Raw genomic sequence first — 23,483 nt, 5'->3', positions numbered from 1 at the left:
GGTGCAGCTCTAATCTTGGCCTATACTGGGTTTCCACATACAGTAGCTTAAGTAGATTCAATCTGAGTATTTAATGCAAAAAATGCAGCTAAAAGTCTTAAAAATACAGTCAATGAGAAAAAATATTTTAAACACACTAATCTGAACTAGTGAAACATGTGTTCACTAATAGGCAAACAACAAGCTAAACTGATCATTTTAGCATGTTTGACACAGGGCTAACTAAATCACGGCGTATGTAAGGATGATGTGTGTGTGTGTGTGTGTAGCTGTATTTGTGAATGCATATATGCACTCTTATCCAGAGGCTCCCAATGGGCTGGTTGTATTTATGAGGCCCTGTTTCTCTGATTGTTCTTGCGCGGTTCCGATGAATATTCAATGGGATCGGAGAGAAGGAGCTCACTGGAGCCCATGAGAGAAGGAAGGCGAAGAGGGAAAAATGTGCCTGGCAACTCACACACACACACACACAGAGAATCACGCACACATACACAGCCCTGCAGCAGTGGGAGGAGAGAGCAACAGTGACAAACAGCTTTGGTGCTACAAAGGTGGCAGGAAATCTATCAAACGGGACAATAAAATTGCAATTGAGTTTCTTTAGCTTTTTTTTTTCTTTTTTTTATAGCAGATGCATGTATCTTGGTGGCGAGCGCCTGTACTCTGCTATCCGATTCACAGGCTGAGTTCCTGCACTTTGTTCCACGTGTGTGTGTGTGTGTGTATGTGTGTTACATATTATTCACTCACTGTGTACGTGTAAAAATTCTAGTGCTAGAGCAGAGAAGAAACGGCATTAATCTTGTGCAATTATTGGAACAAAAAAAAAAGGCAATTACAGGCTGCTGTGTGCAGAGATGGATAAAAACCTCATAAGATACATTGCTATGATGCAGAATGAAACACTGCAGGCTTTGACACACACAGGTGAAACCGGCACAAAACATCAAGGTAATGATGTTATTCATAAACAGCCAAAATGAATGAAGTGAATAGTAGTTTATTATTTGCAATGTCCGACAATTATATCCCACTGTAATTCCATTTCTAAATATGAACAGCCATGAAATAACAGCACAGCAAAAACCACTGTAAAGGAATGGATTGACGATGAAGATCAGTGGATTTCTGTGTCCTTTTTATATTCCCTCGGTAGAGGGCTCTACACAAAAATGTTCATTTATGTTTATTAAGTTCTTGTTCTGATGTTACTATATTTTAAAATAAATAAATAAAAATGGTTATTTGTGTATATTACTGGATGGGTAAATGCCTAATGGGTCCTTGCACGATTTTACACTGCTTATCGAGTCTGCGATACTTTACCATGAGCTACGATTGTACATCTGCAGTTGTATTATATGACGTAAGATAAGCATTATCACTGTCTGTATAGACATGAAAATCATAATAATAAAAAAAAAGAAATAAGGGTAGAGCAAAGTGTAGCACGCAAACCTCAACATTTGAATTCATCGTTAAAATACCGCCACTGACTGGCAGGAACAGAAAATTTCCTTTCACCATTATACTGTACATAAACATTTTTACTTCCCCCTACATCGGGAAGTTAGTTCATCAGAGTTCAGAGGATCCAGCAATACAACACACAGCATTGTGCTAACTGGCAGGCTCTCCATGTTGATCATCTCTCTCTCTCTCTCTCCCCCCTGCAGTCTGCCTGTGCCCCCTACTGGCCACAGACGCTCACGACACGCTCCGGCCACAGTGAAAGCGTCTCATATCGCGAGCACTTCTTTAACTCAACCTTCAATCTGCCAGACTTAAAAACCCCCCAGACCACAATCTGACACCAACCTCAATTACTTCACTGCTTTGGAGTAGACTAGAGTAATATGATATCAACACTTCATTTCTAAAGCAGTATTTTTGAATTCCACTTTTGGAAATAAGAAGTGCCAGAAGTTTATTTTTATCTGTGCAATGTGAACGAAAGATACTCTCTGTATAAATAAAGAGTGGTGAGGCTGGTGGATTCATTCCCTTTCGGTTTATACTGCAACGAGACTTTAAATTATAATCACCGTATAGCTTCCATAAGCTTAATCTGATGGGCACTGAGAGGCAAGGTTCAGTTACGACGCAAGTCTACGCTCGGAGAGGATAATGTGCTCTAATTTCTTGTTTGATGAAGTGCATTATGTCAGATGCAAACTAAACACGAGGGTGACGAAGCTGATGGCTTTGGCTGAAGAGGGTTACACTTACAGTCGCGCGGGAGGAGAATTGTTTAGACTGACAAAAAGGCAGCAAGATTTCAGTGTGCGTAAGAGAGTGTGTGCCTGAAAACTGGAACAAAACAAACGAGGAGAGAGAAGAAGCTCCGCAGAGAAGGATAAACAGAGCTGCATCTAACCTCAGTGTGTGTGTGTGTATGTGTGTGTGGATATAATGAGCGCTCTGACCTTGGAATGGGTGATGGACAGGGTGTCCACCCAGACGCGCCAGCCACCCCACTCATACTTGATGGCGTGGTAGAGCAGGATGCGGAAGATGGCGTACACCATCTCCGTGATTTTCTGCTCCTCGCTGTTTCGCGGGTTGATGAAGCACAGAGAGAGCATCCACTCCTGCCACACGGAGCACTGCAGCAGGCTCCTGAAGGAAGAAGAAGCACGCGTGGCGATAAGAAAGTGGGAAAACCTCTAGGTTATAAACACTGCGTGGAGTCGAGCATGAATTCTCACCTGCGGTTCTCTCGGCTGTTATTGAACAGTTTGATCATGTCTGACAGGAAGAACCTGCGCACCTCCATGGTCTCAGGAGACGGGGGAGCGTTCTTGAGCAGAGCAGCGATTACCTTCAGAATATCTATAAATATTAACAGAAACAAAAGGGGAGTTGGAAAAACGAACATGACACTGGGTTGAAAGCATCTCGATACTTCTGTATCTGTTAGAATCTTTATCTGCTTTGTCCATTTTGTAACATGACGAACGATAGGAAGCTGCGTTTTTAAGAGGCGGCTGTAAAAATAAAAGAATTTGGAAACAAAACCCCCGCACACATCAACAACTAAAATCAAACATCGGTCTCAACGTGTGCAAATCATTGTCTCGCAAACTCATCTCAGCTGTGCACACCTGAAAAATCTGCATCTGTGGTTAGAAAAACAGAACAGAGGAGCATAAAAAACGTCATCTTTATTATAGCGTAATGGCTTTGGTATCGTTTCAAAGCGAGAGAGCCAGAGTCGCAGGCTCTTCTGGAAGAGTTTGGCTTGGCTTAAACCAAAGAGACTGACTGTTTAGATGAATTATCTAGACAATGTCAATGTCCATTTGTTTTGTGCGGAGAGACAGCCGAGCTTCGATTTCACTTGTCTCTTCAGACCTTGGCGCTAACCTATGCCCCCTTTGCCCCAGCAGACGGTCGTGTTGTTTCTACGCCTTAGTCACTCAAATTATGAGTCGCTGAACCTTTACCGCCAGAAAATTACCCCAGCATGTACCAGGAATGAGGACAGAGGGATGGCGTATTCCCTTCTTTCTCTCTCCTTTTTTTTTCCATTCGCTCTTGGTTCCTTTCACTCGAGTTAATTTGAGGGAAACTGTACTTCCTCGGTTTGTTTGATTGGCTCTGACATTACTAAAGACTGCAATCAGGGGGCCATTTTGGGAGTTTGTCGCAGATTAAATCAAGAGAATGCACGGCAAAGGAGAACCAGACCACCGCTCTCCCTGTTCCATAGTATGTGCTCACATGCACAAACCTATACAAGGTTTCAGTGATATATACCGCCTGTCTGGGATGGTTGGGTAGGAGAGTTTTTAACACAATAAAGGCTGAAGATAATCAATGTGTGACTACAGCAGGACCTTGTCAGATTAAGGCTGGTTTGAAGTAAACCTTGGTTGTGATTATACCTAGTGCTTGAATTTCAAACTGATTAAAGCTGTTTTCCCAACCGTGCGCCCTGAAGTGCGTGTTTCTGTGTGTGCGAAGGCACGAGTACAAAAGAGAGGGGTGTTTTCTTTTCTTTCTTTGCTGAAACGAATACTTCAGATTTCACCTTATAAAAACATTTTATGTGCCGACGTGAAATTGGAGGGAAAATAATTGCGGGATAGCAACAATTGGTCTAAGCGAGGAGTTTTTCTCAGCTTGTTATCCGGCAACTTTCTGTTCGCCATGATGCACTCGTTAATAACAAATATATATATACACATACATATATATACATAAACACATACATATATACACGCATATAGATATATATACATACACACGCATATTTACACATATGCACACACACGTGTATATACGTGTGTGTATATGTATGTGTGTATATATATACACACACACATATAAACACATACATATGTAGACATACATACCTAGAAATATATACATATGCACATATACATATGCACATATACATACATATATATATATATATATATATATATATATACATATATATATACATTTATACACACACACTCGTTAATAGAAAATATTTGTATTGTTTGAGCGAGTATAAAGCAACAAAATGTGTGCATGTATTCAAATACACTCTTTTTAAAATAAGTTATATTATTAAATCTTTGTTCGCTTTAACAAGTACAAACGGTTATATTTGTAGTAATAAAATACAGTATGGTTTATATATTCTTGATTAAATTAATTGAACGCATACATCAAAGCAAAACTGAAAGAAGTCTCATAATTTAATGACATGTACTTTATGTTCTCATGTAGATTATTCCAATAAAACAAGCAGATGTGTGTGCGTTTGTCACACAAAGCATTTGCACCGTCCTCACGCTTGTATTAAAACACCCTGTGGCTGCAGAAATTTATGTCTTTCATTTGTTTGACTGCATATAGAGATCGTACACTTCCATGGGAAATCTCTTTCTGTGCAGTATGGAGCAGTAGGTATGTAGAGGGTATGCGGCAGGGGTTGATTTAGGAGAGCAGCGTGGCGCAGAGGAGGCACTTACGTGGGTTGAGGATCTTCACTGTGGAGTCGGGGTCCGGATGCTGTTTATGGATCACTTGAGTGCAGATCTGCTCTGTGAGGATCTACCACGGGACAGAGAGGGGATTCAAGTCATAAATATCTGCACCGGTCTGGGCAATAACAGAGAAACAAACCACTATGGAAACACATAGCTACGTATATGTTTCAGCATAGTATATAACTGAATAATTGTCAAATCAACTTTCTGCAGATGATAGTCTGTGCAATTTATTGTTTCACATATTACATTTTCACTTTAAGAAAAAAAAAAAAGGCACACATTTATTAGTATCATAATTCAGCCAAAATGTATATAAAAATAAATATTGCAATGCAGTTGAGCTCAGAAGTCTTGTGTAATTGTTTCAATTTGCACAAAACAGGCCCGGAGCGTGAACGGAGGCAGTACTGACCTCAAAGAGCACATTGTAGGTTGTCATGGAGAACTGGCTCGAGTGCAGCATCAGGCGTTCAGTGAGCAGGGAGAAGAGGCCGTGACTCAGCATGACATCAGATTTCCTCCTGGTCAGGACCGGAGGAGGTCAAAGATGTGTCCGTTAATATCAATATCAGACAGACAAGACAAGAAAATGTGGTACTTCTTCTAAAGTGGAACGGCACACTGCATAGTGTGCAAAACTAACCAATGCCATTTTTTATTTGACAAAAAGTATTAAATCTTATAAAAAACTAAGTGAAAAAGTGTTACTGGAAAAAGGCCTGAGGTTACTGGTAGTCATGGAGCGCGCACAATAATTGTTGATGAACAGTAAAACATATTGAGAAAAGAATGACGCAAATAAAATTAAAAAAAAATTAAGTTTAGGTAACTGTTAATAATTTTCTTGACAGTTGAGAATAGGAAAATAAAATGTTGACATTAATCTGTATTTTTAGAGATCTCTTTTATAGTTCTGAAACTAACAGAGAACTATAAAATATATATATATACACATATATATATGTGTATACACACACATTTATGATTAAGTACGGATTTTCCTTTTGACGTTTTACTTACTTTGGTGGCAAGTGTTTCAGAAAGTAGCCCATTACTTTGAGTGCCTGCACTCGTATTCCTTCACTTTTTGAGGCCAAAAGCTTGTAAATTACACTGGAAAAAAAACAACACATTAAATACTATTAAACACATTATAAGTACAGTACAGAAATCACATTTAACACACATGTGGCTTCCAAATGGAGGCTATTTCAAGTTGATGTTTTTGACTTGAAATTAAAAGGAAGGAGCCCATTTAAAATCTAAAATACTACATACCAACAAAGCTACATGTGTGGATAATACATGGTCATTACCGAATCCCATTGCGCTGGTCAAAAGCCTGGACCAACGACCCTGGGTGTTCAGACATCAAAGCCACCAGCAACTGCAGTACGTCCATGAGATTGTCGTCCTATGGGACAGAAAGGAAAGCAGATTGGGATAATTATTTGATCTACTGGAGCTTATAGTGCAAGTCACGGCCAGCTGAACCTTTCAATGAAAAGTACAGGCATATACACATATATTTGTGTGTGTGTGTGTACATATATATATGTATATACATATATATATACATATATATATATATATATATATATATATATGTATATACATATGTATATACATATATATATGTATATACATATATATATACATATATATATATATATATATATATATATATGTATATACATATATATATACATATATATATGTATATACATATATATATACATACATATATATATATATACACACACACACACACACACACACACACGTACATATGCATATATGTGTGTGTATATATATATACACACACACACACACACACACACATATACATACACATACATACATACATACATACATATATACACACACATAGTACATTGCTTATTGATATTTATATAGTAGTAGTAATAAGGGGCGGGTAAAAAAGTGTGTAGAATTACTATGCTCTTCAAAATATCTTCAAAAAAGTGCTGATAAATGTTGTTGCATTTTTTTTCAGGCCATGTTCTACAGACTGGTTCATTTGTCATGCATCACCCCACAGTAAACAAAACCACGTCTATCCAGACGTCGAACTGGCAGACATGGACAAAAATAACAAGGAACAGTAATCCTGCTTCCACAACAGCAACTGTTTGCTCAGCAAATCCAGCCGTAGGAAGAAAAAAACAAAACAAGGTACAGTACAGTAGTCTTATGTCGCCACCTGGTGGTAAGGTATCAGATGCATGGCATGCCTACCTCGTGCATGGTGAGGAGGTAGTTGAGGATACTCTGGAGCTCATCGTCTTTGACTCCATAATCCTAGAATGCATAAAACAGATCTCATCACAACTGAGATCAACATAATCTACAGTAGGTTACAGTTGTGTGTGTAGATTGACCACTTCAGCACAAACATATCACACTTGCTTTGGAGAGGATGAACTGAGAAACCAATGAAACATCAATATCCAGAGGTAGAGTCAGTGCTCTAAGAGCAAATATAAATATATTTACACTTTAAAAAATGCTCATTTAAAAAAAGAAAAAGTATTTATATCCATAGTGAAAACATATACTTTATTAATATCAGAGAACTTTATATAACACAGAAGGGAAGGTCATCAAGGAGAAAAGGCTTTTAATGATCTTTTCAGAGTCGATTACATTTGCTGTTGTGAAATAAGAGTCTTCAGGATATGACACTATCCCAGGCACCAAACAAGACTTGATCATGTGGCAGTGCAATCACAGTTATCTGAAGTGGCAACATATATATATATATATTATATATATATATATATATATATTATATATATATATACACACATAAATATATATATATATACATAAACACACAGATACATATATGGTAGAAAGCTCTTAAAAGCATGGTGCATTACACTGGTGCTATCAGCCATCAGACAGAGCACCAGCCACAAAACATATGAAACAAATATCACTGATGGATCGATTAATGCACAGAATATTAGCATCTAAATGTGCCACTTTCTAAAATGAATCAATACGGTTTTATTTGTTATTTTTATGACGAGTGGGGAGGGGGTCTGGCTTTTGTGCACATGAGCTTACCTTCATGATGAGTTGTTTGACAAACAGCAGCAGAAAAGCTCGCAGAGAAAGGATCTCCTTGTGGTTTGGCCTCGGACCATCTGAAAAAAACACCAAACGGCAAACTTTGGCTGTTGATAGGAGACGATTAATGAGCAAAGGCTCAGGAGGCAAAGGGCGTTTTTTATGCAAATACAATACAAGAAGAGGAGAAGAAAGTGTGAAAGCAGAGTTGATACTGTGCAAGAGGGAATTTCCAGTGCTTACAGGATGTTATTGAAATGCATGTTTGCTCTCACCTAGGCCTTTGGGAACGACCCCGCTGCGGTCATGTGGGTTGACGACCCAGTAGTAGTATTTCAGTGTGTGCATGACCTGAAGCACAGTGCCCACCCTGCGAATGGCATTGTAGATGGTCACTGTGCTGATGAACTCTGTCGCCAGGTAAGTGTAGAGAGTCAGTTGCACCTGGAAAAAGATTTTTTTTTAAACAAACAAAGACATAATAGTTTGAGTGGAACAACCTAGTTTTGTGAGTGAATTCAGTCACCATTTTTAAACAGTTTGGAAACACTGCACTAACAGATCTTTGTGAGTATTAGACCAATGGCTGCTTAAGTAACTTAATGTAGAATAATACACTTGTGTGTAAGGGTGTGTGTGTATGTTTGTTTCCTTTACCTTGGCAGGGGCGTGGATCCAGATGACGGGGTTAAACAGAATGTGGTCGCACAGCTGCTTGAGCAGCAAGATGCCGTTCTGCAGGTTGCTAAGGTATCTGGAAAAGGCCAGCACGATGTCCAGGACGGGCCGCGTCACATGCAGCTTGGAAGACTAAAAAGCACAGACAGTTATGTCAGGGAAAGGAGTAAAGAAGACAGACAAAAAGGAAAACAAGTGGTGAATGATATGACACATGCAGAGAAAGATGAGGAGGAGCTCCCCCTTCTGCCTAACAAGCACACAAGCCAGCTGTGACCTCTAAACACAGCTGAGGGAAAAACAAAGTCTGTCTTATGTTAAGTGTTGGTGTGTGTGTGTGTCTGCACTGGTGTTTGCGGTGCTGTGGGAATCAAGATCAGCCTCATTATACTTGCAGCTACTGGATGGTTCTCATGTGTATTTCGGCTGCAGCTGAACCAATATATCTGTGCGTTTGTCTCACCTTCTCCAAAGTGTAGCCGATGACGAGGAAGCCTTTACAGGCCAAGACCTGCTCTTGCATCGCCACCGAGTTCTTCAAGAGCTCCATCACAAAGGACAGCAACGTGCAGCTAACGGACAGCAACAAAAAGAAAGACTGCGAGTTTAGACAGTGACAATAATCTACGTATGCTGCTGACGAGGCTCCGACTGTGAAAAGCATACCGGACATTAAATGTGACTGAATGAGGGTGTCATGTACACACGTTATGCTGGGAGAGCAGATTAAAGTTAGCATCACCTTGAGGGCAGCAGATACAACGACGGTGCAATTTATGAGTAAGATGGACTCGCAGGTTTTACGCTCAGAAATATAAAAAATAACCTATGACACTTCAACATACTGTTGGACGTGACTGTAAAGCATGCAGTACTGGACCGAAAAGATAAGATATCTGGGTTCAGATATCATTATTTTGGCAAAACATCAATTCAGAAGAGTAAATCTGAATATGATGGTGTATTTACAAGTTAAAAAATAAGGTGTCTAAATTGTCAAATTTCCAGTATCTCCTTTGGATAGTATACACTACCATTCAAAAGTTTGGGGTCACTAAGTCCTTATTTTTGAAGGAATATAACATTAAATTACTCAGAAATACACAGAAAAACGACTATTCTAGCTGCAAATGTCTGATTTTTAAGGGAATATGTACTTAGGTGTATAGAGGCCCATTTCCAGCAACCACCTCTCCAGTGTTCTAATGGTACATTGTGTTTGCTAATGGCGTTAGAAGGCTATTGGATGATTAGAAAACCCTTGTGCAATGATGTAAGCACAGCTGAAAACAGTTTTGCTGGTTCTTTGACCACAATAAAAATCAGTATTTCTAATCTTGTCAATGTCTTGACTATATTTTCTATTAATTTTGCAACTCTTTTGAAGTATAAGTGTGACTTTTAATGGAAAACACAAACAAATTGCATAGGTGACCCCAAATCTGAACAGCAGTGTATATATTTCCTAAAAAGAAAGACTGCAACTGTTACAGGTTATTCATGAACAACGATGTACCAATTGTGTCACTTCACGGCCATAAAACAATAGTCATATTTGATATATTATGTTATCGTGAAATTGTTTCTGTGTGTGTGTGGTTACCAGACAGAAGTGTCCAGCTCAAGGCTGGAAGGCTGGCGATAATCCAACTGTGCAAACAAAGGAAAGAGGACCTGCACGCCGCCAATCGAGTGAATGCCACTCTGGACAGAGTGAGTCACCACAGCCTTCACGTCCTGGAAAAAAAAACGCATATAGCTACATTATTATGTATAAATAGCAGACTGATGTGCATTACAGTTACTCTATATTTAAAAAATAGCTGCATGGTCAGATATTTTGAAGAGAATAAAACACAGAGGACTTAGAAGATTTTTAAAAGTGAAGTATAAACTGCAATTGTTTTTTGGTTTGGTGTTTTTTCTCAGGATGACCATTTGCAGGTTGCACCATGGTAACAGCTTCCATGTGTTAGTTCACTTGTAGAAATGCTCATACTTCAAAGCAGAAGCACTTCTTTTATTTTGCTTCCTTTGTTGATTCATTATTCATACAGAACTAAAGAAGATGACTGACCTTTTTCTTCTACTCTTACTATTGAGCAATCTGGTGCATAAACTGGTGTCAGGTTTTTTTTTACTGCAATGGACACAACAGCTCTTCAAAAGTTCTATAGGATCATGTCGCAGGAGAAGCCTCCCTCCCCCCAAAGGAAACAAAGCATTTTCAGCAATGGGAGAAAACTCATTCAGAGCTTGGTAAAAAAAAAACTCATAGTGAGTGAGAAAAGATAACAGCTAACAGAATTTTACAAAGTTCACCCAAGCTCTAATAGAAGAAAAAAAACAATTTCTTGTAAGTAGTTCCAAATTAAATCTCAGAGCTAGAGAAAGCTAATTTCCACAATTAGATAACCAGAATGGCATTTTTCTTGGACTAGCTCTTTGCACCTCTTCCCTCATTAGGCTACTAAAATAAAAAAAAGCTGCCAAGTGAGCCACTTTCATTATGGAGGTAGGGAAAAAAAGTGGCACATATGGCACAGTGGGGGGGGGGGTGTTGGGGGTTGAGCAGACATCCAGGTGGTGAATGCTTTAATGTTGGTGCAGCATTATGGTTTCTGCTTTAAGTTACGTAACTGGGCAAGCCCAACAATATCTATACCCACACTCCAAGGGGACTGGAAGTCATCTTACCTGAAGCATGAGCGCGTGAGGGGAATGGACAAATATGGAGAGGTTATCCTTAGGGGAGGACTCCAGGCAGAGCTGAGCATCTGTGGCACGGGGGTTGTAGGTGAAGGAAATACTAGAGGACAGTTTGCCGTCGTACAGTAAGGTCTTGTGATGCTCTGCAAACAGCAGGTCACTCTCAGCTTTGTGCTTGAATGTGCCCTGGAAAGGAAAAAAAGGTCACAAATGAAAAATCATCGTAGGTTTTAACTGCTTAAAACGAAATTTCAGCCATCAACATTTGACATTTATCTATAAAGCAAGTTGTGTCTGTGTGTCTGTGACAGGCATAGCTCGCTGACCATTAGTCAGATTGCCCTAAGACTTTGGATATGGGTTGAGCATGGCCCGATAGTGTGCATCCTTGATTTTCAATTTCTTTGGAGGAATTTTAATTTTAGCTGATTTATCACTACACCAAGCAGGCAGCGGCTCATCAGCAGCAGCTGCGCTGTCTGGAGCAGGAGTGAAGAGGCTGTCCTCATGGTGGGTGAGACATTTTCACATGGTTCAACGCAGAACATGGTGTTATACTGAAATGACGAGGTGTCCATTCACCAATACGCGAGCAAATATTTATTTTGCATTAGCATGCTACTACCTGCGGCTCACTTGGCGAACCTGTTTCCAAAGGTAAGCTAGCGAGGCTACTATTAGCATTAGCGTAGAGCTAACGTAATACAAACACTGTGCAACCTAATTAGGCACAATGCAAATGTTTTCTTTTTCGATTAGCATTAGCCTAGCTAGATGTTGTGACCGTCAGCCATGGCAGTTCCAGCTATACGTTCCTTCATCATGCATTACCATAACTGAAAAATCTTCTTCAGCTCCCACTATAGGAATACATACTTCCTATGGGCACTGTACTAGTTTACAAAAAAGTACACTTTGCAAATATGTTAGGTTCTGTGCTTTCCAACCTGGTATCCTGAACCCAGCTGATAGATAGCCAGGATCTGAGCAGCACTGAGAGCCTCTCCAAACAGGTAAACCGCTCCCATCTGCCCACAGAACACGCGGTTGGCATCTGCCGTCTCTGACGATCCCAGGAAACACTTGTCAAACGTCTGCAGAAGGGGAGGGGAGGCGTAATTTAAAAACAAAACGCAGATATAGATGAAAAGAAGGAAGGAAGAAAGGAGAGGAGACGGAAAAAAAGACAAACGAGACCAAAAATAACAACAAAGGCCAGAGAGGGGAAAAAAAAATCTGCTATAAATGGCAACAGCCTCAAACTACGAGCATAGCATAACTAATGTGATAACAGTCTGTCCCTCTCACATCATGGTGTGGAGGCCACGTCTCAATCAAGTAATTTGCTTTCTGTCATTCCGATACATCTGGAGGATTATACAACACAGCAGAGGCCATTCCAGTCCTGAGCAAAAATAAATTTGATTTAAGAAGCTCATATCTCAGTGTGACAGAAAGCAATCCTAAGGACCCTGAGAGAGAAAGCTTCATATGGTGATGTGTGAAAAGTGCAGACTATGTATGGCATTTCTCACTGTGCCATCTATGCAAAAGGATGTGAGAATGTTTCCCCTCTATGCCCTTCAAACATATTTAGAAGATACATACATACACTAGTGTTCAAAGGTTTGGGGTCACCTATATTAATATTTGTGGGTGTTTTCCATTAAAACACACACTTTTATTCATCAAAAGAGTTGCAAAATGAAAAATATAGTCAAGACATTGACAAGATTAGAAATAATGTTCAATCCAATAGCCTTCTAACACTTTTCGCAAATTAGAACACTGGAGAGATGGTTGCTGGAAATGGGCCTCTATACACCTATGTAAATATTCCATTAAAAACCTGACGTTTGCAGCTAGAATAGTCGTTTTTCTGTATATTTCTGAATAATTTAATGTTATATTAATTGAAAAAAGTGCTTTTCCTTCAAAAAATAAGGACATTTTTAAGTGACCCCAAACTTTTGAACGGTAGTGTATGTATGAGTGAGTGAGAAGGGCATGAAAACACGCCTGTTTCTCCGGTACACATCACACAGCGAAATATGGCTTTTAGGTTCATATCACTCCACAAAACCTTTCGCAACAAGATTCACAATATTTGCACGTTCCTGATACTTACGTCACTGGTGCTGACGAACCAGGCGATGTCTCCAAAGGACGCCAGTTCCCCGTTCACGTAGCAGCTGATTTCACTGTTTTTCCAGCGGTTGTAGACGTGAACGAGGGTCACCATGTACCACTGCAACAACAACAACAAGCACTCAGAAGAGCTACAGCACATGTGGAGACATCAATAAATCAGCGTTCGGGTATAAGGTGCGAGACTGATTCTGTTCCGAATTATCCCCCTCAAGCTACAGTGTCACATACATGAGTTTCTAGATTTTCCCTCAGTGTTACAAACGGTGAAACATGTTACCGCAGTAAAATGGTTATTTGTGGCCATGCAATAAAAATAGAGTAAAAAAAAAATTAGTTCTGAGTTCTCATTAGGTTTGTTGAGGTAAGGTGGTGAGCCTTCATGCCCAGGGGAATGAGCAAGTTTCACATTTTCCACCGGCAAAGGGCTCACTACGACTGTAATGATGTTCAGTGTGTACTATGCCTGGAAGGGACTGAAAGTATTAGCAGTATCTCCCCGATTGCCCTCATTCCTCCTTCTTCTAGTTTCACTTTCCCCCAGAGTCGGAGGAGATGTGATGTTTTCTTAGAGCAAGGTCTAGATTTATTCTTTCTGTGCGTGTATATAAATGATTATCTCTGTGCTTATATATTATTTTAGTCGTCATTTCCAGGATTTGTTTACTCGAGATAATGAATAGTTCATTTGCCTGGATTAAAAAAACCCATGAGCCCATGTTCTGGTTTGTTTTGGTTGCGCCTCGTACCTTCTGGGGTTTGAAGTCGTATTTTACACAGTGCTGGAATCCTTTTCCCTTGGATTTTAACGAGGTCACTATCAAACAGCCGCCCACAAAGTGCGCAGAGTAACCTAGGCCTTTACTGGTGCGGAAACTGAAAAGAAATACAGGGGGAAAAACACAGCTTTAGTCACTTTTATATTGCCCCAATATATCATATTAACACTTTAAAAAGGATGACGATAGCAAACAATCATTTCTCAACTTCACAGACTCTTCCCATCATTCTCCGTGTCCCTGATGAGGCCCCTGCATGTGATTTAGTGGATTAATCTCTTTTTTTTTTTAAAAAGGAGCACAGAGCTGAAGACGAGCTTCCATTACAGATTCTCTCATGCAGCGCGCAGGCTGCCCGGCTTGGTTATCATTTTCACAGAAGCCCAAACAGATCACGTTGTGTAAATTAGATTTCTTTGACAGAAATTAATTCCTAGTTGAAGATAAGTTGATCAGAAGGCTTGATTTACGTGCTCCTCGGAGAGGAAGAAAAGGATGAGGACAAATGAAAGATGAAAAGGGAAACTACGACCATTTTTCATCTGGGAGGCTTCACGCTGTACTTTTGCAGTTTAACTTTGAGCCTCAGCTCCATTTAAAATTCATCACTGTGGGGATGTTGACACCAGTACAACACCACCTAGCCTTATTTTGTAATTTAACCCTTTAAGACCTAAACCTGTAAATGTTTTTTGCTTATTTTAACCAAAAAAATGCCATAAAATGTCCTGTGAGTAAGTTATTTTTGGCCATCTTATATTATCTAGCAGTTATTGTCAATTTACTTCATGCTAAAATAGTGTATTAAAAATTTTAAATGAGGAAAAACACCAGTTGTACATGAACACCAGATTTTGCATGTAAAATTTGAAATTTGAACACTATAAAACATGTTTGAATTGCTATTCTCAATGTCTTCTCAAAACAGGCCAAATAATGGAAACTACTGTATGTGCAGGTGTTTTTTCACACTTATTCCCTCTCTGGCGAGAATGACGCTGATTCGCTGACTTCCTACAACAGCGCGAGTGAAATTACCGTAATAACCACATGGTTGCTTTGAAGTGCAACTTCTCAGGTTTCAGAAACCGCTGTAATTTTCCCTATAGCACAAACCGTTGCGCAGTTGCGGTAATGCAAAGTGCGGACGTAATGTAAGACCCTTCAGTTAACTCCATATGTTGGAAGATTAAAACGGAAATTTAAACTTTAAAAAACAAAAATGGACAAAAGGCTTAGGGTGACACACGATAGGAGCGGATTACATTATTCTGCGTTGCACCTACCAGTAGAGATAAGGCTTGTCTTTGTCTACATTGATGTTGTTGAGAGGATCCATGCGAAGCCACGTGTGGAATGTAAAGCCATTCTGGTACGGCCATTTTGCTATGGGAGGCAGCGCTATAGCCTGTCAGGGAGAAAAAAAAACGTCAGGACATTAGCCATTTGAGAAATAAAATGATGCATCATTAGCAAAAAAATGGATCACCATTATGAGTGTTTATATAAACAAATATAGAGGAAATGTTAGAAATAGTGCTAGGCACGGTAAAGCTAGGTCAACGTTAGACTAAGCTAGATCACATTAACGCATGACGTGTTTCCATGATGACTGACCAGAAAAAGACGTGTGTGACGTGTGTTACATGCTGCAGCACTGGAGTCCAGGTACTGTTTACTAGTTAGCTCCGTTAGCTCCGTTAGCTGCGTTAGCACGCCTACAGTCAAACTGGAGCGCTACAAATAACCAGGGTACCTGTGTACTGCATATCGTTAGCCTGATAACATAAGTGCCTAAGTAATTTTTTTGGTAATTGTGATATCTGCCTAACTTTACCAATGTGCTTGCTAAAAAAAAATGTGTTTTTTTTCTCCATGTTTTCCAAAAACATTCAAATATGACTTAGGCAAATATGCTACTAGGCTAACGATACGTGTGCCTCCAAACTTACTTTGTAGGTTTAGCCTTAAAGAGACTCATTTTAACAATCGGGAGTCACGCAAACATGGCATCAGTTGCGTCTTTTTCCGGTCAGTCGTCATGGAAATGCGCCATGTGTTAATGTGCGTTAACGCCGTTAAGCGCTAGTTAGAATGCAGTAGTCTAATTAATGTGCATGAATATGTGCTCCCAGTCTTTCCCATCTCATTAGCAGGAAGAGGCCCGGTCTTACGCTAACTACTGGAGCATTAAGTGGGGCACATGCAAGTATTTACACACAATAGGTAGGATGCACGCGTTATGTAATGATATATTATACGTCTACATACAACAAAAACACTGTTTACATTCAATGACTGATTAAAACAATAGTGCAATTTCAGTGAAAGTGATAAATCCATTGTTAATAACTGTGTAGAAAAATAACAAGTATATAAAGGAATTCAGGAGAGATCACCATGGAGTTTTTCTCCCCCTCAATAGTATTTCTTTTGGGGCTAAAAAACTCTATATAAGCAACATTACTTAATGTAACCTTTGGGACGAGATCATAGTGGGGTCCACTTTGTGGTAGATGAGTGGAAGATTTTTCTGCCCATGCAGTGAAACATTTATTACACAGAGCAGATGGGGGGGGGGGGGGGGGGGGGGTTGACTTTGTACTCACAGCTGCATTTTTTCCTGGGAAGCTGAAAAAGGAGTCAGGGCCATTTCTGTGAGCCATGTACTTCAGCACTGACAAAAGCTTAACTGCATGACGAGGCTGAGGAGGAAAAGAACACACAAATTGATTGTGATAATGTCCAAGTAGACATACACACACACACACACACACACACACACTGAAATTCTGCTCATCTTCCATTTTTCACAAAAACAAAAATCAGAACAGTGGCAAAAGAGGGAGAGTGAAGTTGAAAATCTTGTAGCCAAAAAAATTCAGCCTGCCCTATTTCCTTGACAACTTGATTGGTGTCTGTGATCAATGGTTTACTCTCTTTCTATTCCTCCCTTCATCCATCTCTCCCTCCCTGTGCCACTGGTTCTGCCTGGATGCAGTGACTTATCCTCTGCAAACGTATCGTACATCATAAGTTCACCGAGGCTTTTCTCTAATAGCTGCCTTCATGTCCAAACACCCACTTTTTAGTGCTCCACGGTGGGCAAATACTTTTATTTTGTCGATCGTTGTCGTGAATATGGTCTTCAAATTCATGCATAATCTCACGAAACCACCAAATTTTGATAATGTGATGCTGCTCTGGATCCAAACCCACTGTGGAGTCTGGATTGGCATGATTTATCTCGTCTATTAGAGTGTGGGAAGGCAGCAGCTGAAGTGTTGCTCGCACATTCCTCACTTCAGGTCCCAGACGACCAAGGCGTATCAGTGTGGCATGACTCCGACTCACCCACTGGCCTTCCTCCCCCTGAAGCTTGCTGAAGAAAAGCTTCAGCTCCTTTACGGTGATGCTGTAGCTGGCGAGCACACCCAACGTGTCCACGAGTAAGTCTGCAAAGACGGACACACAGCAGAAGGTGGGGATTAAACACAGAAGACATTCTGGTTAAGAAAGGCAAAATGAGCAAATACAATAATTTGGTTTAGTTTGTCATGTTATGTACATTGTAAAGGTTATTTTTTTCGTTTCTACGGAAGAGGATTAAAAAAATATTTGAGTTCAGAATCTTAAAGTCCGAATTCTGAGATTTAGAAAGTACGAATTCTGAGATTGAAGTCCGAATTTTGAGATTTATAAAGCCAGAAATCTGAGATTTAAAGTCAGAATTCCGAGAATAAAGTTAGAATTCTGAGAATGGTTAGAATTCTGAGATTTAAAGTCAGAACTCAAATATGTTGTCCCTGTGTGGCCCTAATCCACTTCCATAGGTCTCAATTTTTTTATTATTTTTATATTTATTTATTCAGAATAAAAAGCCACCCTTACAATTATTACCAATTTCTGATTGAAATACTGCAGTAATGCAAAGCCACCACCAGTATTAAGAAACATAGAATGAGCAGCTGCAGGACAGGCAGGCTTTTTTCAATAGTTTATTACTGACTAACGATGAGGCAGATTATGACAGATCCACGATTAGTGCATGAATATACCACACTTGATTTAACCTTCCAAATAGAAGGGTACATGCAAGCTTTATCTGCCTTTTTTTCCATCTCAAGTATTAAAGCTGTTCTGTCCTTCACAATTATTAGTCAGAGAGATTCTGTGAAGAGAACATGAAGGGCAGTGAGTTTAAAAAAATGAATTATAATTCTTAATGCATTTAATTCTGTAAACGTCAATCTGCATGCTTTAAGAACTTATAAATAAGGCAACAGAAATGATTTTTTTAGTGTGTTGAATACTAATACAACCATTACTTTCAGCTGCTGAGTCACTGCTGGGCTCTTTCATCTTTGCTAGACTGGACAAACACTTCGGGCCAGCTCTGTTCTAGCTGGCAAAAGTTCACTGAGCCGAAGGTTGTAGGACTAATTCAAATTAATTTGCAGATGGGCAACAAACTAGACTGAGACTCTGGGGGGAGAAGAACGGGATGATTGCACCCTCACTCAGTGTAATACATCACAGAGAGGTTATTATATTAAAAGATGAGTGTGCGGGGGAAATTTAAAAGGTGGCCATTTTATTTGTAACACTACACTGATTGATGAGGATGGAAGTGATGTTCCTGCCTGCTCGACATCCACACAGGGGATGGTGAATGTCATGTACACTCAGTCAGCAGTACTTGCCGTCATGAGTGATTGGAGCTACACAAACCAGCTGCTTTGAACAGCATTAAAACTAAATAAAGAATAATAGTTAAAGTTGAGTTGGACAACTTTTTTTTCCCACAAGGAATGGTTTTCTTTTCAGTACCTGCGATCATGCTGTCGGTGGTGGCTATACGCTGGAGGATGAGCTGGATGAGGCCCACATCGGTGCACGCCTGCAGGTTGCGGACGCTCTTCTTGAGGACGGCAGTGAAAATGCTCCAGACCTCGGCCTGACAGGTGGGCTCGCACTTATCCAACAACTCCACCATGCACACGATGCTATCCGGCTCCTGGATAATGAAGTTCATCTCCAGGTCAAACTGACCACCGACCAACTGCAGGACAAACGCAAAGAGAGGTGAGTGAATGGGGTTCAGTTTCAGTCAATCATCAGAGAAGTAGTACACGCCAATAAAATCCAAAAATACTGAGAAGAGCAATGAAATGTACTTCAAAAAAAGGCATGATCATGACATTGCTTTGTGTTTGCACACTCCTTAACCGATGAATAATCATGCATCAGAGCTGCTGTTAGCCAAGTGGATTAAAGGTCATAGGAGAAACACGGGTTCCCATCAGTCTAACCATGTCTATTTATCTGTCTACAGTGCTGTTTGCAGCAAGACAAGACAGCACGACAAAACCCCCGAGCAGAAAATATGAAGCAACTAGCCATTTCAGTGAAACCAAGTGAGACATTCAGACATACACAACAACAGCAGAGAGTGTATTTGGAGCTCTTTTGTTCCTGAAGGAGGCCAATAAGTACCAACAGCAGCTGACGCACACTGGCTAACACAGAGCCGGGTTATGATTTACTTTCATTTACGATTCATTTTCATTTATGATATTCAAGCGCAGACATACGGTGATACATTTAAAGAATGTAAACCTCAAATCATACATCTCTACTTAAATACCACAGCAACCAATAGATAGTCTAGGGTTGCAAAACTGGGACTTGTGGAAAAAAAAGTGGAAACTTTCTATGGAAATTAACTGGAAATTTTCGAAAAATTGAAAGTTGGGAAACTTAAATATAGATGGTAAATACTATATTGTAGCATAATCTTGGCAGATTTGATGCAAATACAGTTGAATATCAATGCTATTGCGAATGCTAATGCTATTGTTTTTTGTGGAGGAATTTCACACCAGCTAATGTTGCTACAGTTTATGTGTAAATACTGCAGAAAACACATGTGAAGAATGCCACAAAAATGTTGCGGGAAAACAATACAAATTCAACACGTTTTTGAATGAAAAAACAAAAACTTTTATTAATTCCCGCAAAAAAAAGTAAATGCATCCCACCATATTATTCTACGTCATTACCCCCCTGAACAAGCTGGAGGCTTATTGTGAAGAAGTAATGTTCTTTGTGTTGGAAAATCAATTGTACGGAGCTATAAATGTCCAAATTTGTCACCTCATAATAGTTGTGATGACATGTTTATTATTGAACCCTGCCTAATAGAAAAAGATAAGGGAAATAACAACGCTGATGTCAAATTAATATTGTACGAAGTCTTGACACGAGGAGAATCAAGGAGGTGTGACGGGACAAAAAAAGAAATCTAAATGAGATTGTCATACGCGACCATTACATGTGCTGCGTCTGAAAGAAACTATTCAGTGCAGGGAATGGATACTGTCCCATTAAAATGACGGAGGTGAGATTAAGTCTGGGTGTGAATGTTGAGTACAAGATAGGGAAGAAGGGGTGAAACTGTTAAAGCTCAGAGAGAGGGGATGAGGTGATGATAACGCTGACAAACACCTCACCTATTCTCCCTTTAACCTCATCTCATAAATGTCTATTAGTTCTATAATGTGGTACATTGCTTTTGGTCAAAGTCAAACCCTCACCTTTAAACTGTTGTCATAAGCCAAGTCATATTGTGTTAAACAATCTCATGTAGCCATTGTTCCTGAAACAAAAGCACTGTTAACTGCACTAACTTCTTATCCAAGGGTAAAAAAAAAATATTATTTTAAATGATCTGATCTTTGCATTTAGGAAATATTCAGGAAAAATGACCATCCATCCATCCATCCCTTCTAATCTATCACACTAATCCTTTGGGGTCATAGAGGGAGCTGGAGGCAGAGCGATAGAGTACACCAGTCTATCAAAGGGCCACCATCAAATCCCAAGGGTCAAATTTGTACATTTAACAAGGAAAACTATACTTCTATAAATTACTGTAGATGAGCAGAATCACAACACTGCAAAATTGCATTCAAAACAATGGCAAAAGACCTAGTTAGGATCATGGGACATGCTGTGTCGTTTGCATTTGAATTGTGTAGCACTCAGTTGTCCTGTGATAAACGGCCATAATACAATAAAAAATGACAAATGACAACACACTATAGTACCAAACCTTCAAGCCAATGCTTCATAGTACAAGTATAGCAGATCTTGCTAAATGAACTGGTCCATTATATTGAATAGCTAAAATAATAGCTAGTAACACCATAAATGTGGTTGACAGAAGGTTACATTAAGTCAAAGGATTCAAATAAAGAAAAACAATGTCTGTGAAATCCATGCCCCACTGGCAAACCACCACATTCGCTTGCTTTGTGTAATACAGCGAGTCACAGATAAATCACACCTCTGTCCGCAGAGCGAGGTAGACTGACGTCCGAGTCGACGCCAGGCGAGGTCTGCCAGTAATGGATGTTGGGTGCCACAATAACGAGTGCGACATGAACGGCGAGTCATTCATCCGTCAGTCAGTTGACCAAGGGGGACCGAGCAAACGTGACGATGGAGACAATGGAGGATGAAATGCTGCACAACACTGACATACACCTGGCACACTGGCACGCATGCAGGGATAGAAGTGCTGATTTAGGACAAGCGAATCTACTTATAGCCCTGCTACTGATACAAAACGACAGTGCAGCTGGTTTTATTAACGTTTGGTGATGGTTAGAGAATAAGGCGTGGCGGAAATACTTGTTTCTGCGGAGGTTTAAATAAAAGAGATTTAGACATATAGATTCAATTATGAAGTCATTCAACAACTGTGACACTTGGATCTGTAATGTTGATTGACAATAAAAGGCAATTTCCTACATCTGTGAAAGAAGAAATTGTTTCTATTGGTGCACTGCAAGGTTTAACATATTTACATTTCTTAAAAAAAAAATGTATTGCTCTATTTTAGGAACGGGTGTGGAAGGCCGCCAGCTCCAGCCTCAGTTCCAGCCAATCAGAGCTCTGCAGCTAAAGCTGACATTAAGACGCTGGCTTTATGGCAGCAAGACACCAGATCCGTGGCTAGGTAACCTATCCTTGCTGTTCTCCCCTGAGGCCTGCCTGAATTAATCATTGTTGAGCAGCCAAGCCGCTACTGGGCCGTAACACAAAGCCCAAACAGGCTTCTATGGTCTCTACGGAGAACATGCATAGGAGGACGACAGGGCTACAGTACATGGCACACAGAGCTAAACTTGTATTGCAGCTTATTTAACCGCTGGAGCAAGGACAACTTGGAATTAAACTTTGACAATGTCTAACATTCAGTAACAACTTCTACCAAACATGACCTCATTACAACAAAAAGTGTAAATAGCATTAAGTGCATGTAAATTAAAATATTCACAATCAATATACTGCTTCCAACTGTTAAACTGATATTCATCACATCAACTATTCACATTCTTGGTCCACAGAGGACGGAGACCTTTGACTTTAGCTAACTTTTAACTTTGGATTGTCCTGCTCTTACTGCTGTTTTCTCTTGGTCCAGTGTGTTACTGAGTGTTGAGGGGTATCCATAAGACTGTTTGTATAAGCGTATAATCACTTTAAAATAAAAAAAAGTATTTTGTTTCTGTCGTAGAAATGCAAGATACTGGACTTTCTGCCGATATCCGAAATGCCAATATATATTGAGAGCACTTGGGCCGATAACGATACCCTATTTTGCAGGGTGTTGGTTTACGGAGGCCCAAACAGATGCACATTTCATGTTTTGAGGCAGAATCTTACCACACCAATGAAGATGAATGGCTCAATCCAAATAAACACATAAGCCAAGGAGAAGAGGGAGTGAACGAATGAAGAGAGGTGTTGGAAGTATACCTCTCTAGTCTCCGAAGGCCAATGTAATTCAGATGCTCTTGGGAAACATAAGATGCGACTTATTCCTACACACTGCACCTTTAATGTTAAATTTGCCTAATACTACACTTATATATTTATACACAAGTACCAGTCAAATTATCCAATTAGCTTGTGATTAGTGCCAATTAGCAAATATCATCATGCTTTCATACTTGTTTGCGATCATTATACTCTTCAGTCTTGGCTCAGCATTAATTTCTTGCCAACATCCACA

General features: G+C 39.8%; 1 protein-coding gene across 1 annotated transcript in view; it reads right to left on the bottom strand.

Moving 5' to 3' along the window:
- The window catches only part of lrba (LPS-responsive vesicle trafficking, beach and anchor containing), a gene marked incomplete at its 5' end in the record, with an annotated part of 183,053 nt that overhangs the window by 141,548 nt on the left and 18,022 nt on the right, over positions 1-23,483 (bottom strand). Inside the window, 20 exons of the mRNA XM_083909541.1 lie at positions 2,430-2,622; positions 2,712-2,835; positions 4,971-5,052; positions 5,404-5,512; positions 6,012-6,104; positions 6,308-6,405; positions 7,251-7,313; positions 8,085-8,164; positions 8,363-8,531; positions 8,745-8,897; positions 9,229-9,337; positions 10,369-10,502; positions 11,463-11,660; positions 12,422-12,568; positions 13,603-13,722; positions 14,372-14,498; positions 15,688-15,809; positions 17,011-17,106; positions 17,756-17,856; positions 19,232-19,463. Of these exons, the coding sequence (XP_083765667.1) occupies positions 2,430-2,622; positions 2,712-2,835; positions 4,971-5,052; positions 5,404-5,512; positions 6,012-6,104; positions 6,308-6,405; positions 7,251-7,313; positions 8,085-8,164; positions 8,363-8,531; positions 8,745-8,897; positions 9,229-9,337; positions 10,369-10,502; positions 11,463-11,660; positions 12,422-12,568; positions 13,603-13,722; positions 14,372-14,498; positions 15,688-15,809; positions 17,011-17,106; positions 17,756-17,856; positions 19,232-19,463 (2,550 nt within the window). The remainder of the gene's footprint in view (positions 1-2,429; positions 2,623-2,711; positions 2,836-4,970; positions 5,053-5,403; positions 5,513-6,011; positions 6,105-6,307; positions 6,406-7,250; positions 7,314-8,084; positions 8,165-8,362; positions 8,532-8,744; positions 8,898-9,228; positions 9,338-10,368; positions 10,503-11,462; positions 11,661-12,421; positions 12,569-13,602; positions 13,723-14,371; positions 14,499-15,687; positions 15,810-17,010; positions 17,107-17,755; positions 17,857-19,231; positions 19,464-23,483) is intronic.

Source organism: Microchirus variegatus (genome assembly GCF_963457635.1).
Source record: "Microchirus variegatus genome assembly, chromosome: 23".
Lineage (NCBI taxonomy): Eukaryota > Metazoa > Chordata > Actinopteri > Pleuronectiformes > Soleidae > Microchirus > Microchirus variegatus.
Note: the sequence above shows the minus strand (reverse complement) of the source record. Positions and strands in the feature narration are given on the sequence as shown.